A 17,141-nucleotide genomic window follows, 5' to 3' on the forward strand; every position below is an offset into this window, starting at 1 on the left:
GGACTCCACTGGAAAAATTACAACAAATACACACAATATTCAAACAGTCATAGGAACTATTTCCAGAACCTCTATTCACTAAAAAAACAATAATTTTACAGAAATGGATCAATTCTTAGAGAAGTATAAACTGCCCAAACTGAACCAAGAAGAAAGAAATCAACTAAATAAATCAGTAACTCACAGCGAGATACAGGGGGTAATCAAGAGCCTCCCAACAAAGAAAAGCCCAGGCCCAGATGGATTCACCAACGAATTCTATAAAACCTTTAGTGAGGAGCTAATACCAATACTCCTCAAACTCTTCCGCGAAATAGAAACAGAGAGAGAAATCCCAAACTCATCCTATTTAGCTAATATTATACTCATCCCCAAACCAGGCAAAGACTCAACAAAAAAAGAGAACTACAGACCAATATCACAAATGAACACGAACGCAAAGCTCCTCAATAAAATATTAGCTAACAGGATCCAGAAACTGATCAAGACATTTATACATCATGACCAACTAGGCTTCATCCCACAGTCACAAGGATGGTTCAACATCCGTAAATCAATCAATGTAATTCACCACATCAACAGAACTAAAATCAAGAATCACATTGTTATCTCAGTCGATGCCCAAAAAGCCTTTGACAAAATATAACATCCATACTTATTAAAAGCACTGGAGAGAACAGGAATAGATGGAACATTCCTCAAAACAATAAAAGCCACATACAACAGACCAACTGCTAATATCGTATTAAATGGGGAGAAACTAAAATCATTCCCCCTAAACTCAGGAACAAGACAAGGATGCCCATTCTCCCCACTTCTTTTCAATATAGTGCTGGAATCCCTAGCCATAGCAATAAAGCAAGAGGAGGACATCAAAGGGTTCCATATCGGCAAGGAAGAAATCAAGCTATCTCTATTCGCAGATGACATGATCTTATATCTGAAGGACCCAAAAAAACTCAGTCCCCAAACTCCTACACCTAATAAACCATTTTGGCAAAGTAGCAGGATACAAAATCAGTCCATAAAAGTCAGCAGCTTTTCTGTACACCAGCAATGTACAAGCATGGCGTAGACCACGTGGCTACTGTATATGTTCGTGGTACACTGTGTATTGTATATATGTCTACCTGACCTAGGGAAGGGAAAGAAAAACAGGGTGTAAGATATCACAAGAAATGTACACACTGCCCTACTATGTAACTGTACCCCGTTTGCACAACACCTTGTCAAAAAAATGTTGTTTAATTAATAAATAAATTATTTAAATAAATAAATAAAAGTCAATGCCTGATTCCAATATAAGATGATGGGATATGTGCGATGACACTGACAGACTGGAGTTATCTGTGGTGAAAATTTATCCCTTTAGATATGACTTCTCCCTACTCTGGCATAAAGGTGACAAGAGAATATCATAAAGCATGTAGGAAGGAAAAGTCTAAGTAATGATATAATAATTATGTAATGATAAGCAGATACTCAACAGACAGGAAATAGATCCACTCAAGACTCTAGATCAGTAAACTTAATAAAATACTCATGATTGAAATTATTTGGGATTAGTAGGACAAATTCCTTGTATCTCACATAGGTCTTAGATTGAATCACTTTAAGAATGCAAATTAACCTATATTTCAATGAATGTATTTATGTATTTCATTTATATTTCTGAATGCATTCAGTTAGCATGAGAAATATGGATGTTCAAATTAAATTTAGAAATATTAGCTAAACTTTAAATATGTGCATGATGATTCACCCAGGCATTGTCCTAAATGCATTTTAAGTGTTATCTTAATCAAAAGCAATAATACCTTCCCAAAATAAGTACATTTTTTATTTGCATTTAGCTGATGAGTCATAAATGGCTAATATATACTGTGTATGCAATGCACTGATAATCTGTTATTATAATCTAAAATTATTTAGAATAATTTTAATTTTCTACAATTTTTTCCAGGTGGATCAAAATCCTCTATTTGTTCATGATATACATAACAAATCAACAAATTTAATGTTATACATTTAATAAATGACAATACTAGCTATTACCATTTCACAGACTATGCCATTTCTACCATGTTATATAGTAAACAAGAAAAAACCTATTACCTACTGGATATATTTATACAACTTCCTCCTGTCTTATTTTATTTAAACTTTTCAACAGAAAAAAATGCAAGGAAACGATTTTTAATCTCTTATTTGTGCTTATGTCAGTACATAATGTGTTTTAAGCACACAATATTTACTAAATAAACATGTAAGACTTGGTCATTAAAAATCAAAAACTGTAGCTTAAAATATAAAGCAGCACCAAACTGTTAGGATAGCTAAAATTCAGAACTATGACACTGATCATTGATGAAGGTGTCAAGCAACAGGATCTGTCATTCCTTGCCAGTAGAAACACAAACTGACACGGCCACATTCAAAGACAGTTTGGCAGTTTCTTAAAAAACTAAATATAGGAAGATACAGGCAGGGGAGGAACCCAAAGGCATAGCTTTCCTGAACATGAAAAGTATTATTTACCTAAATGAATTCCAGGAAATGGAAACATGGGATATTTATGTTGGTGGTGGTTGTGGTGGTATTTGTGTATGTGAAGTTTAGGTTTTGTTTTTTTTTTTTGGGGGGGGGGAGACTATGTTCCTGTTTTGTTTGCTTTCTTTTTCTACTTTTTCGGGAGGAGTAAAGGGGCACAGAAAGGAAGAGAGGAAGGGTGAACAAATGCAATCATGGTATTCAGTATACACTATGTGGAGAATGAACTACGCAACTTGTGGGCAGAGACAGGAGGGGGAACTGAAGGAAGGGGTGACATTGTCTAAAACAGAAATATGCATAACCTGAATTGTGAAATAGTACCCCTCTGTACAACACCTTAATAATAACAATAAAATTATATTAAAATATTTTTAACTAAATATATTTTTACTATTTGAACTAGCAGCTTACTCCTTGGACTTAACGCAAGAAGCTGAAAACTTATGTATACAAAAAAAAAGCCTTCATGGGGATATTTATAGAAGCTTTATTCATAATTGCCTAAACTTGGAAGCAATCAAGACATCTTGTAGCAGTAAACTACACAATGGATTGTTATTCAGTGCCAAAAAATATGAACAAGTGATGAAAAGAGAAACTTTAAACGCTTATTACTAAGAGAAAGAAGCCAGTCTGAAAAGGCTATATTATGTAGAATTCCAACTATCTGACACTCTGAAAAGAGAAAACTATGGAGACAGTAAAAGGATTTGTGCTTCCCAGGAGTGAGGAGGGAGTAATGAGCAGGCAGAGCACAAAGGATCTTTAGGGGAGTGAAAGTATTGCATGATGCTGTAATGTGCATATACGTCAGTATAAATTTAGCCAGTCACTAAGAGAGATATAATGTAAATTGAGTGATGAGGATGTGTCAATATAGATATATAAAGTATCTCTGTACTTTCCTCTGAATTTTACAACTTTTAAAAAAGGCCGTTTTTAAAAAAGAAGAATGTAAGCTATCTCATAACTTTTATACTGATCACTAAGAGAAAATTGCAATGTTCTGCATATAACATACTTTTTTGTGGGGGGGAGGATCAGTCATGGGGCTTGAACTCAAGGCCTGGGCACTATCCCTGAGCTCTTTCACTCAAGGATAGTATTCTACCATTTTGAGCCATAGCACCACTTCCAGTTTTCTGGTGGTGAACTGGTGAACTGCCCAGGCTGACTTTGAACCACAATCCTATATCCTATGGTCTCAGTCTTTGAGTACCTAGGATTACAGGTGTGAGCCACCAGTGCCCCAGTTAATATGCTATTTTAAAATATTAACTTAAAAATTAGTTTCACTTGTCTACTTTACTTTTTCTTGCTTGGTGCTAAGGACCAAACTCAGGGCTTTCATGTCCATCATCACTAACTTATATCCCCAGCCACTGTTTTTGTTTTTATTTAACATGGATACTAGAAATTAAAATGACAAGGCTGAGAGTATTGCTCAGCAATAGAGCACTTGCTTGGTCTTAATCACCAGCACCACAAAAAGACAAATAAATAAAAATTTAAAAATTACATTTTTTACTCACTGGCACTGTTTTTCTATTGAAAAAAGATGGCTAAGCAACTAAAGAAACAAAGCTGGGCACCAGTTGGCTCAAGCCTATAATCCTAGCTACTCAGGAGGCTGAGATCTGAGGGCAGTGGTTCAGAGCCAGCCCAAGCAGGAAAGTTCATGAGACTTTTTTTATGTCACCCTTTTTTTTTAATTTAATTTTTTTATTGTCAAAGTGAAGTACAGAGGGGTTACAGTTTCATATGTAAGTCATGAGACTCTTATCTCCAATTAACCACCAAAAAGCTGAAAGTAAAGCTGTAGCTCAAATGGTAGACTGCTAGTCTTGGGCAAAAAAAAAAGCTCAAGGACAGACAAGCCCCAAGGCTGGCACCAAGAAAACAAAACACAATAGGAGACACATTTCTAGACTTTTAAATATTTTCTGAGTATGAACAGAAACCTGAAGAACAATGTCGGGTATTAGAGGCACACCACAGCATTCATAGCTTCAACAATGCCTTTCCATAAAGGGAAATGCTAGACATGTAGATTCTCTTCATCTGGTCTGGAGGATTCCCAGAATCTCTCTTCTGGGGCCATTCTTGTTCTTCTGTATATCCTTTTTTTTTTTTTTTATGGTAGAGAGCAAACTCAGAGCACCACAGATTCTGGGTAAGTACTCTAGCACTGAGCTACAGCCCTCTTGCCTACCTTTGATAAGCTCTGGCCTGTAGGTCTTGCGCAGCTGCTCCAGGAAGTTATTGTAGAAGCTTTCCGCCTGCTCTGTGGGCATCGCCAGGTGGAAGTCAGGCTTGTTCCCCTTGAGGACGCATTGGAGCGTAAACTGGCTGACACACAGAACCTCATATTGTTTGTCCACCACACTCTTAGACCAGTGCTTCCCACTCTCATCCTCAAACACACGCAGATTTAAAATCTTTCGGACCCTATAGAGAAAAAAGTAGTGAAATCTACCTGAAGAATCAGTAGGCCCCCCAAGACATTCTATACTCTCAAATGTCCCTAGCATCCTGGCAACTAAGGACATTATGAAGATCCATCACCTATGGGATACCACTCACAGTCTAGACATGTCTTTTTACCTCTCTGGAAAGATACAAAGGTATGCTTTACTAATCTACCAGGCAGTTCTCAATTCAATTAAATTGACAATCACAGTTAAGCATCACAAATCCATCTCTTGTCAGCTTAACACCTAAACAAATCTACTTAAATCATAACATTCAACCCAGGGGGGCCTCTCAAAGGACCCTGTCCATCTCATGTTCATCTTATAGTTCAAAGTGCATGTAGTCTAACTCCCAGAGCCCCAATGTCTTCCTAACAGTTCCAACACTGTTAAAAGTCAAAGTTCAAATTCTACTCTGAGACTTAAGGTAAATGTCTACCTGTGTGCCCCTGTAAAATAAAAAAAGAAAATTATATCTTCTAATATACAATGGCATAAAGTAAACATTCCCATCCCAAGAGGAAAATAGGAGCATAGAAAGAAGGAATAGATCAGAGCAAGACCAAAACCTAGTGAGGAAAATTTAAATCCTATAGCCCCATGCCTAGCACCTGGGTAGACATATCCCATCCAAAGATCTAGGTTTTAGAAACCCATATCTTACATGTGTTCCAGTTCCTTCTGCGTGTCTTCCAGTGAAATGCCCAGTAACACACAGATGCCCCGTCCAATGGCACTTATCTGCTCCCCTCCAACTAGAAAGGAACCAAGAGGGAGAAAAGACTCAGAAGCAACCAGGTGGCATAAAGTGCTTTTCAGAATCCTTAGAATTGTTTTCAACATCACACATATTTCTTACAACTTCTTAGAATAAAGTTGGTGAGAAGCTAAGAATGAAAAACAGTAAGATGAGTCCCATCGTCTCTTCATCTAAAATGAATGGGAGCTGTAAAGTGAAAAGCATTAAGCAAGACTGTAGAGCCATACATTTCATCTGTGTAACCTTGAGTTAAAATACCTAACACGTCCTCTGGTCTAGTTTGCCAATCTGTAAAACTAGGACATATTTTCCTCACCCATAGAATTTAGCTCAGCTGGTCTAATTCTCAGGGAGGTTCTTACTTTTCTTGGAAATCAGCATAGTATTACATGACTAATGTTCATACCATAAAAACAAGTGATCTTTCTGCTTACTACAGAGAAGATAAATATACATAAAAGCCATAATCCAGGCCCCGGTGGCTCACTCCTGTAATCCTAGCTACTTAGGAGGCTGAGATCTGAGAACTGTGACTCAAAGCTAGCCTGGGCAGTAAAGTCTATGAGACTCTGATCTCCAAAAGCCAGAAGTGCCACTGTGGCGCAAGTGGGAGAGCACTAGCTTTAAGTAAAAAAGCTCAGGGACAGAGCCCAGGCATGAGTTCAAGCCCCAGGACCAGCACAAAAACAAACAAACAAAAACATAATTATGTGTTAAGCTTCCCCTAAAAACTACAGTTATCTCCAAAGTAGTACTTAAATTCTAAGCTAATATCGCCAAATCTTTTTTTCTTTTCTTTTCATGCCAGTGGTTAGTTGGAGATAAGAGTCTCATAGACTTTCCTGCCCAGTTGAGCTTTGAACTTTGATCCTCAGATCTCAGCCTCCAAATCTGCTTGAATTATGCATCTCATTAAAAAAACCAACCGCTGAACACAAACTGCCTACATTTATGTATTTGTACATAAATGTACAAATGCATTTGTACATTTGTATGTATTTGTAATAAAATGTATGCATTGAGTTGACACAGAATTTAAGCCAACACTCAGCAATATTGGTGAAACTAAATTCATATCTCAAGTGACAACATTAATAATTTCCTCCTTTTGACAATTTTTTGCCCAATCTCAATAGATTATTATTATCTTATTGTTTTGTTGTGTATTGACCTAATGTCCCAATCAGGAATAGAAAGGTCAATTTAATGTTTCCCTATTTTTGCTTCTGCTGAATAATAATATCTATAAATATGCCTAGCAAGGCAACATGGACTGTAGCATGTTGCAATATATTACAAGCTGAGGAAAGAAAAACTCCAAGCAGGATGCTAGTGACTCGTGCCTGTAATCTTGGCTATTTAGGAGGCTGAGATATGGAGGATGGCAGTTTGAAGCCAGTCTGGGCAGAAAAGTCCTCAAGACTCCATCTCCAAAATAATCAGAAAAAAAAAGTGGTAGAACATCAACAAAGCAAGCACAAAGCTCTGAGTTCAAACCCCAGTACTATCAAGAGCAAAAAAAGAAAAAGAAAGAAAGAAGAGAAAAGCTCTCCTTTTTCTTCAGGTAGCTGAGGGGACTCCAGGATCCATCTATTCCTGAAAAAAGAAAAAAAAAAAACGCAAAACTAATTTCTCTTACTGTTATGCTAAAATTTTTAAAGATTTTCTTCAGTGCTGCTTTTCTTATAATAGAGTGAGACTTACTAACCTATTAGCCAGCGGTTCAAAAGCTGAAATAGAAGTAATCTTTCCTGAAATAAATGCAGCTTTTCCTGGGCTTAGTTTGCTCATCTGCATTGCTTTAGAAAAAGTTCTCTGGAACAAGTTGAACAAGAAATGTACTCATTGCCTTACATATGAAATTGTAACCCCTCTGTTCTTCCCTTTGACAATAAAGGAGGGCTGGGAATATGGCCTAGTGGCAAGAGTTCTTGACTTGTATACATGAAGGCCTGGGTTCGATTCCCCAGCTCCACATATATAAAAAACGGCCAGAAGTGGCGCTGTGGCTCAAGTGCCAGAGTGCTAGCCTTGAGCAAAAGAGAAGCCAGGGACAGTGCTCAGGCCTAAGACTGGCAAAAAACAAAAAGACAATAAAGGAAAAAGAAAAAGTCCTCTTGCTTTAAATAAATTGTTATTTTCCTAAAAATCTCAATTTACTTTCTAAATTTCTGCTAGCTTATTTTAAAAGAAAATATCTATGTCCCATTAAAATAACATACATACATTATAGAAAACTTGTAAAACATAAGGGAATCGGAAGAAAACAAGATACCCAAAGACAAGAATTTCAACGTTCTTAATAATTTCTTTTCTTATAGATTTTACCTCGTTTGTTTTTGGCTACGGTAATAGCTTTTTACATGTGTCTTATCTTTTCTCTTAATGTTGCCTAAGAAATTTCAATTTTTTCTAAATATCTTTTTAAATTTAATTTATTGTTATTATAAAAGTGTGTTACAGTTATGTACATCGGGTAAGGGGTACATTTCTTTTTGGACAATGTCACCCCTTTCCTCACTCCCAGTTTCTCTCTCCCAATTCTTCCCACAAGTTGTATAGTTTTCAACACAGTGTCTGGTGAGTACCACTATTGCATTTATTCACCCTAAAAACTTAAAAAAAATAATTTTATTGTTATTATTAAGGTGTTGTACAGATGGGTTACCATACCATAAGTCAAGTAATGAGTACTTTTGGGGGGGGGGGAACCAGGTATCTTCTTTTGCCCCCCACCCCACAAGTTACATAGGTAATTTTCCATAGTGTATACTGAATTGCATTTGTTTATCCTTCCTCCCTCTCTTTCTGTACCCTCTTCCTATTTTTGTTTTTTTTTTTTTTTGGCCAGTGCTGGGGGTTGAACTCAGGGCCTGGGCACTGTACCTGAGCTTCTTTTTGCTCAAGGCTAGCACTCTACCGCTTGAGCCACAGCACCACTTCCAGTTTTTTCTGTTTATGTGATACTAAGGAATTGAACCCAGAACTTCATGCATCCTAGGCAAGCACTCTGCCACTAAGCCACATTCCCAGCCCTACACCTTCTTCTTTACTCCTCAAAGGGGAAAAAAAAATGCAAAGCAAAAACAAATACCCAACAACAACAAGAACAGCAACAAAAAATATGTTGCCATTTCCTGGAGTTTGTTTTCTAAACATCTGTAACAGCAGCAACCTACCTAGTGTACTAACCAGCCAATTTTGCTAGACACATTGCTTATTTCCAAATTTTTCCTTCAATAAATAACAATGCACTGAAAAAAGACCAAAAGTGCATTTCCAAATTTTCAAATTTCCAATTTCTATACCAAAGTGCATTTCCACAATTGAGATTTTCTTCTTAGAATATATTCTCAGAAGTCACACCTGTAATCATAGCTACTCAGGAGGCTGAGATCTGAGGACTGCAGTTCAAAGCCAGCCCAGACGGGAAAGTCTGTGAGACTAAACTCCAATTAACTACCAGAAAACCATAAGAGGTGCTGTGGTTCAAAGTGGTAGAGCACTAGCTTTAAGCTGAAGAGCTCAGGGACAGGGCCCAGGCCCAGCATTCAAGCACCATAATGGACTAAAGAAAAAAAAAAGAATATATTCTTAGAAAAAGAATCACTAAATTGGGGGAGGGGTGTTTGTTTTGTGGCATTGTAGTTTGAACTGACAGCCTTGTGCTTGTTACACGTATGTTCTATGCTGAACCATACCCGCAGCCCGAGTGTTTCAATTTTTTTAAATAAAGTATCATAATAAAAAAATAAATTATACCTAACGTCTATACACAAAATAGATTGCTGTTTTGTTTTGGAGCAGTTTAGAAGAATTTAGAGGTTCAAAAGGATCTTTATTATAAACAAATAGTTTCCCAAGGGGAAAAATATGAGTCTCATTACTCTAACAAAAAGATCATGAGGCTGGAAAAGAGTTGGAATGTTTAGCTGGATTTTTTCCATGAATGAGTGGTATAGGCCTTGAGACCTATTCAAGAATTCATATACAGATACACACATACATATATACACACGCATACCAGATTTTAGATGCTGAAATTTAGTAATAGGTATGAAAGTTATCATAGTATTCCATCTATATAGGTAAATGAGTATGCTTGAAATGTTCCCTAATAAAGGATTTAATCCAGGATTAGCATGGATTGTGGATGTAGCTCTGAGGTAGGATGCTTGCCTAGTATGCACAAGATCCCAAATTCAATCCCCAGCACTTCAAAACAAAAACATTAGATTAACATACAAATGGTCTGATAAATCCTGGGAGTCTGCCATATAAGATGTGTGGCCTCTGATGCTCAATTCTGTCTTAACCAGAAACATAGTGGCAGCTGGGCACCAGCTATAATCCTAGGTACTCAGGAGGTTGAGATCTGAAGATCACAGTTCAAAGCCAGCCTGGGCAGGAAAGTCTTGAGACTCTCATCTCCAAACAACCACCAAAAAGCAGGAAGTGGAGCTGAGAGGCTCAAATGGTAGAACAAAAGAAAAAAACTCAGGGACAGCACCCAGGCCCTGAAGAAACAGACACAGACACACACAACACACACACACGACATTTTAAAGTCCTGTAAAATATCAGAATGCAGCCACATTTCAGTGAAGTCAGCCACTTTTTAAGGAACCAGGAAATCCTATTCCACTATACTTCAACTCCCACAGAGAATTCCACGATTCCCCAACCTCAAATTTCCAAATAACACATTCCCACAATTCATATCATTTTGTGTGTGTGTGTGTGTGTGTGGTGGTTCTGGGATTTGAATTCAAGGCCTTTTATTACACAAGCACTCTACCAATTCAACCACACCTCTAGTTCAGCACACTAAGTAAACAATTTGGTTGGTTGATTTTAATTAGAGCATAACATTTAAATATTAAACTAAAAGTAGTTCCAACTCCATTCAGCAAATCTCACAGAATAAAGACATATTTTCAAGATTCCAGATCAGCAACAGACTCTATAGGACTAAAGATCAATATTTAAATCTGTTGGTGGTGACCACATAAAAAGCAAAATAATCTTCTACTTAGCAATTTTCCCAATTTTCATGAATATTTACTGAAATGCTATAAAACCTTTCAAACTTTCATAAACCTGAGTGCTACCCTAGTCCTTATTATTCCAGGGCCATTTCCAAAACCAAAGTTACCAGAGCAACTTATAAATCATTAGGCTGAAGTAAAAAGTAAAATCTCCTATCAAAATACATGGTTTTGATTGTTTCTTTAAGGGGTTTTGTCTTGTTTTTAGATTAATACTTGGTGGACTCGAAAACACTTAGTTGGTGTAGACTGGCTTGAGGGAAAGAATAACTGGAATATCTTGAGACAATTTTTTTTTGGTCTTATGGAGACCCGTTTGGCCTTAGGCTCAATGGATCCTCCTCTTCAGCCTTGAAGTACTTGGGACTACCTACAATAATGGGCCCAATTTGAAACAACGTAATTCTGCCAATAAAAGGACTGAAGCATTGAATGCTGATGGCTCACACCTGTAATCCTAGCTAAGCAGAGGTAGAAGGATCCCAGTTTGAAGCCAGCCTGGCCAGAAAAGGCTGACTCTTCTCCAATTAACCAACCAAAGCCCAAAGTGCAGCTTGTGCCAGCCTTAGGAAGAAGCTGACGACAGCAACCAGGACCTGAACGCAAGCCTTGATGCCTACCTACCTCTACACACACACTCACAAAAGCCAACTGGCTTAATTTTTGTTTTGAACTCTAACTACCCAAGGCCTGGGTTATTAGAGTGATAACATAACCTACATCAGTCATCTGGACCCCTGATGTTCCAACTATCTTAAGTAGAATGTTCAGGAGATGACTACTGGTTGGGTGACTTGAGTCCACAGAAATTGGTGTAAGAGAGACAATATGCCATCTTGAGTTCTTCGGTTCTGACCCTTGGTTGGAGGACTGAATGAGGGAGAAGGACGCTCAGGCAGGCTCAGGGAGCCCTGGGGATCCTCCCCTGGAGGATGAACGTGCTTGTACTCAGAAGCAGCCACTCACACACGAGCGTGTTACCAGACACTGGGATACACAGAAAGGAGCAAAGGAGGGGGAGGGGCTGGGGAGGGAGGGCGAGGGTTCCCTGCACCGGAAGTGCTCCATTCGTGTGGTGTGTGCAAATAGTTCCTTGGAGAACATCAGTGGCCTGTCCTCGGGACGACAAAAAAAAAAAAAAAAAATGATGATGGTGCGATGAAGATGGTGATGGAAGCAAGGCGCACCTATGCTGAACCCAGAGCGGGGAGTCCAGCCACGTGCGGCCCGGAGGCTGGGACCCCGGGACCCCGAGCTGGACGCCGCGGAAACCCCTGACAGGCCCACGGGTCGCAGGGGGCCAGGGGTGGCGCCTCCCGGGGCCGGCCCCGCCCGACTGACCTGTGACGCTAGCCCGGGTGACGCGCTGCACCACGGCCTTCATGGCGGCGGCTCGGGGCGAGTGGGGCGGCGCCGCGTTTCCTCCCGCTCCGGGACTCCAAAGGTGGCTCCACGGACGGCGCCCTCTGCGGGCAACACCCAGAAGTGCGCCGGAGGATCTGTTTCAGCTAGTTGCGGAGTCCCGCCCACGCCCATCAAGCCTACCCACGATTGGCCCTGCTCACATCAGTCACGCCCCCCCGGGCCCTAAGCACCTCCCACACCTAGCCAAGAAGCTCTGCTCAAACCTTGGGGTATTAAAAACTCCAGGCCCATTCCCCACTGCCTGCTCACACTTCCACTGTGCCCTTACCAATCTTAATCTCTGCACTGGTTTTGTATTTCTCCTGCACATCAGTGAATTCTCACTTTTTCCGGAGTTCTCTTTCTGTATTTTTTCCTCTAGAATTCTAACTCCTCCTGTAATACAAATACTAATACTTGGTCCTGTCATAAGATTTAGAAAGTAAAATTAAATATACTATGTAAAGGTACTTAGAAAGTACAAAAGGGGCTGGGGATATAGCCTAGTGGCAAGAGTGCCTGCCTCGGATACACGAGGCCCTAGGTTCGATTCCCCAGCACCACATATACAGAAAACGGCCAGAAGCGGCGCTGTGGCTCAAGTGGCGGAGTGCTAGCCTTGAGCGGGAAGAAGCCAGGGACAGTGCTCAGGCCCTGAGTCCAAGGCCCAGGACTGGCCAAAAAAAAAAAAAAGAAAGTACAAAAGGCTATGGTGCTACTACCCTAACCAATTATCAGCTAACCCTAACAAAGTCTCAGCTACTCCACAGCCGAGTTGAAAGATGGCTTAAGCTCACAGGCTCTGAGCAGTATAAGATTCCAATGAAAGAGGAAAAGAGTGGTAGAGCACTAGCCTTAAGCACAAAGAGGCTTAGGGACAGCGTCTAGGCCCTGAGGTCAAGCCCAGGAACAGGAAAAAAAAAAAAAAAAAAGAGGAAGAGAGAGGGAGAGGAGCAGAGAGGGAGAGGGAGAGAAAAAAAGAGAGGGAGGGATGGAGGGAGAAATAGAGGGAGATTCCAGCCCAGTGTCTTCACCTGAAGGCCTGTAATAGCACTAGTAGGTGTAGAAAAGCACCAAAATGGGGACAAGGAGCTGTCATTCACTCTGAAAAGTCTACAAACCAGTGTGCATGAATTTTAAAAACAAAGCAAAATTACCTTTATGAAGTGATCAAAGCTATCACCAGTAGCAAAAGACTCTCACATAATTCCCAGTACTACACTGCAAGGGAACATGGTATTTTTGCCTCACAGGATCTCAAGTAACAATGAATAAGAAGCAAAAGCCAAATGAGAGATGACATTGTATTAACAATTTAGGAAGTATCAGTAATCCACAAAGCAGGGATCTGATAAAAAAAAAAAACTGAACTGAGACTCTGACAAGGGTAAAAGTCAAACACATGGGTGAGAGAAGCTGATCAGCATTTAGCACTGTAGCTAGAAAGTAGTACCGTTCAGGGCTAAGTCTAGGGAAGAAAAAGCAGCTGGTATGTAGCAAGAAACAAACAAGATATAGCCCAGAAAGACTCAGTGAGTGGCTGCATTACAGTTCCTAGTGTCAGACCTCTGAAGACCTCCACTTATTCTCTGCTTTAATTCTGAACTACTATACATATTTTTATAAACACCCATGTGATTTAAGCTCAGTTTCTTTTTTTTTTTTGGCCAGTCCTGGGCTTGGACTCTGGGCCTGAGCACTGTCCCTGGCTTCTTTTTGCTCAAGGCCAGCACTCTGCCACTTGAGCCACAGCGCCACTTCTGGCCATTTTCTGTATATGTGGTTCTGGGGAATCGAACCCAGGGCCTCATGTATATGAGGCAGGCACTCTTGCCACTAGGCCATATCCCTAGCCCTGTCAGTTTCTTGTTTTCAGCTAAATGAGACAGGTGACACTGATAGTATCATGCTATAGGTCCCAAGCATCTAAAACAGCACCAGAACTAGCCACGTTTGGTGATTAATCTATACTTGGAGATGTAAAAGTACTGGTCCTAAAGAACAGAACAAGTCTATTTACTTCAGGAATTTTATTCTAACTCATAAGAAACCCACTATCCAATAGTACCCAAAGGGCCCCAAAGTGAATAGGGAAGTGTTGTTGGATTTCACTTTACCCTGCCTATAAGGCTCTAATAACTAACATGAAAAAAAAAATGCAGTTACATGAGCTGGTTTCAGAAAAATGAGCTCAATGTGGAACTTAACCTTGACCTTTTATTCATGTAAAATATATAGAAATACCTGCTGAATTACTATGTTTAGTTTCATACAAGGAAACAGTCTCTGCATTTATCACTGATTAAATTTTTTTTTTTTTTTTTTTTTTTTTTTTTTTTTTTTTTTTGCCAGTCCTGGGCCTTGGACTCAGGGCCTGAGCACTGTCCCTGGCTTCTTTTTGCTCAAGGCTAGCACTCTGCCACTTGAGTCACAGCGCCACTTCTGGCCATTTTCTGTATATGTGGTGCTGGGGAATCGAACCCAGGGCTTCAAGTATACGAGGCAAGCGCTCTTGCCACTAGGCCATATCCCCCGCCCTATCACTGATTAAATTTGACAACAAAGTTAAATTAAATATATACTTTTCACAAACAAACAAAAAAACAGAAATCAAGTCATCTATCAAACTTAAATGAACCAAAGTCTTTGTTATAAGAATTCAGCAGTCAATCATGATTATGAGCGAGGTCCACCAGTCCAGGATTTGAAATAGTTGATGATCTTGTCAGTAACTGGGACAAAATCTTTTTTATATGTGACAATCGTTTCTACATAAAACCCTTTTGGGAGCTCAGGCTTTTCAGTTGTTGAGACAGGTATTTCATTTGTTGAATCGTCCTTTTGTTCTACTTCATCACCTTAAAACAAAACAAAACACACAAACCTAAATGATTAACAATAATGAAAGCAATAATTAAAGTTTTGGAAACAAAATAAGTTAACATCATGCCAACAGATGCCTACCTATCACCATGTTCTTTCTTTTTTTTTGGCCAATCCTGGGGCTTGGACTCGGCCTGAGCACTGACTGCCCCTGGTTTCTTTTTGCTCTAGGCTAGCACTCTGCCACTTGAGCCACAGCGCCACTTCTGGCCGTTTTCTGTATATGTGGTGCTGGGGAATTGTACCCAGGGCTTCATGTATACACTCTTGCCACTAGACCATATCCCCAGCCCACCATCTTCTTTCTTTAAAAAAGAAAAAGAAAGAAGAAAAAGAGAAACATGACTGCTATCAAACTTATTGTTGAAAATGTCCATTTTCAGATTACTTATACCTTTCATGACCAACTGTAATCTTCAAGATTTCACATAAGAGCTCGAGATACTAACATACAATTCACATCAGTTGATTTTTACTACGTTTAGAGTTTTAGAACTAGTGCCAGGGTTGACTTTAGAACACTTTCATCCACTGAAAAATAAAATTCTATAATTTAGCAGGCAATTCCCATTGTCCTCACTCCTCACTCAGCACACTAATTAACTTCTGGTCACTTCGACTTCAGCCCATAATTAAGGGCTAAGAGATTTCCTCTTCTGCCCAGTAGCTGATTAGATTTTAATACTCCTTGGCTGTCTTCGCACTCTTTGGTGCTGGAATTGTTTGCTCCTCATAGGGGAGGAGGGCTAAGGGTAAAGAGAAGCACTTCGTTAAGGATTTCCCACCATGAACTTCACAGATTCTTCCAACTGAGATGGAAGGACGGCCGCCTTCAGTAAGTACCATTCAGCAGGTCAAAGTTCCTGGGTCTAGTTGTCTGCGGATCTCGTAGAGCAAAGGGCTCTAAAGTAATCGCTTCGACTCCTTTTACAGAGTAAACTTTGGGGCTCACACACAGGGAAGTGACTTTCAGACTCTCAGGCCTGTACCTAAGGAAGGCGGTGTGTCGGAAAGCCTTACCTGTGGACGGCACTTTACGGCCCAAATAAAACACAGAGCCCAACACCGACCAGGTGCCGAACGCGTAGACCAAAGACATCCGCCTGTACCAAACCGTAGCTGCTTGGGGACGCATGTTGAAAGTCAGTTCACAGAGAACCAGAGGATAGGCGGGTCTTCCTGTAGAGGTCGGTGCCGCTATCATCAATGGGAAGTCGGCTCTTCTGTCTCACTTCCTGCTCCAACCCGAAATGCACCTTGGGACATGTAGTCATCTTGGGCTCCAGGATATAGACGCTGATGTTGGTGGCTTCTTGTCAAGCTGTTGCTGGCAAAGCCACACTTCATACCGTGTGAAGAGAAGAGGACAATCTTCCCCCATTGAAAAATAGTAATGCCTGTCTTGCCATAGGTCAGAAGATACAGGAAAGGCTTAATTTTATTCTTCTTTCAGGTCTCAGATTTGCAGGGAAACCGTTTTTCTCTTCCCTCTTCATCATATTTCTGTTAGGTGACGTTGGTATCCCTGAAGGTAAAAACTAGTTCTGCTTCTGTGCTCTGGGTCCCATTCTTTTTTATTTATTTATTTATTTTTTTTTGCCAGTCGTGGGCCTTGGACTTAGGGCCTGAGCACTGTCCCTGGCTTCTTTCTGCTCAAGGCTAGCTCTCTGGCACTTGAGCCACAGCGCCACTTCTGGCCGTTTTCTATACATGTGGTGCTGGGGAATCGAACCCAAGGCTTCATGTATACAAAGCAAGCACTATTGCCACTAGGCCATATTCCCAGCCCTCTGGGTCCTATTCTTTGTGGCCTCTTCAGAGGCTCTTGTCATCAACTACACCCTAACTGCACTCACCCCATTCATTTCCACTCACGAATTCTAGTCATCATACAAATGTGCCTATGTTTCAAAAATAAAACAAAAATCTGCTTTAATCCGGTCAGCTTCTCTTATTCATGTTTCTTCAAGGCATAATCTACCCACATTCCAGTAGGTGAGCACAGCAAAGCTGATGTGCTAG

The 17,141-nt window shown here is 40.1% G+C and overlaps 2 protein-coding genes across 3 annotated transcripts in view; both read right to left on the reverse strand.

Moving 5' to 3' along the window:
- Window positions 1–12,315, reverse strand: part of Dtd1 (D-aminoacyl-tRNA deacylase 1) — a 160,491-nt gene extending 148,176 nt beyond the window's left edge. For both annotated transcript variants that reach the window (XM_048348730.1, XM_048348731.1), the window contains exons 1-3: window positions 12,174–12,315; window positions 5,689–5,779; window positions 4,766–5,001 (exon numbers count right to left, since the gene is read on the reverse strand). In XM_048348730.1, the coding sequence (XP_048204687.1) occupies window positions 4,766–5,001; window positions 5,689–5,779; window positions 12,174–12,216 (370 nt within the window). In that variant the 5' untranslated portion in view covers window positions 12,217–12,315. The remainder of the gene's footprint in view (window positions 1–4,765; window positions 5,002–5,688; window positions 5,780–12,173) is intronic.
- A 2,465-nt stretch (window positions 12,316–14,780) lies between these two features.
- On the reverse strand, window positions 14,781–16,307 carry Smim26 (small integral membrane protein 26). Its single transcript, XM_048347411.1, has 2 exons — window positions 16,140–16,307; window positions 14,781–15,094 (listed from the first exon to the last, which is right to left on the reverse strand). Exons 1-2 carry the CDS (start codon window positions 16,252–16,254, stop codon window positions 14,913–14,915), a joined length of 297 nt encoding a protein of 98 aa, XP_048203368.1. The 5' UTR covers window positions 16,255–16,307; the 3' UTR covers window positions 14,781–14,912.
- Between the last annotated feature and the right edge of the window lie 834 nt (window positions 16,308–17,141).

The sequence above is a fragment of the Perognathus longimembris genome, chromosome 6, assembly GCF_023159225.1.
Source record: "Perognathus longimembris pacificus isolate PPM17 chromosome 6, ASM2315922v1, whole genome shotgun sequence".
Classification (NCBI taxonomy): domain Eukaryota; kingdom Metazoa; phylum Chordata; class Mammalia; order Rodentia; family Heteromyidae; genus Perognathus; species Perognathus longimembris.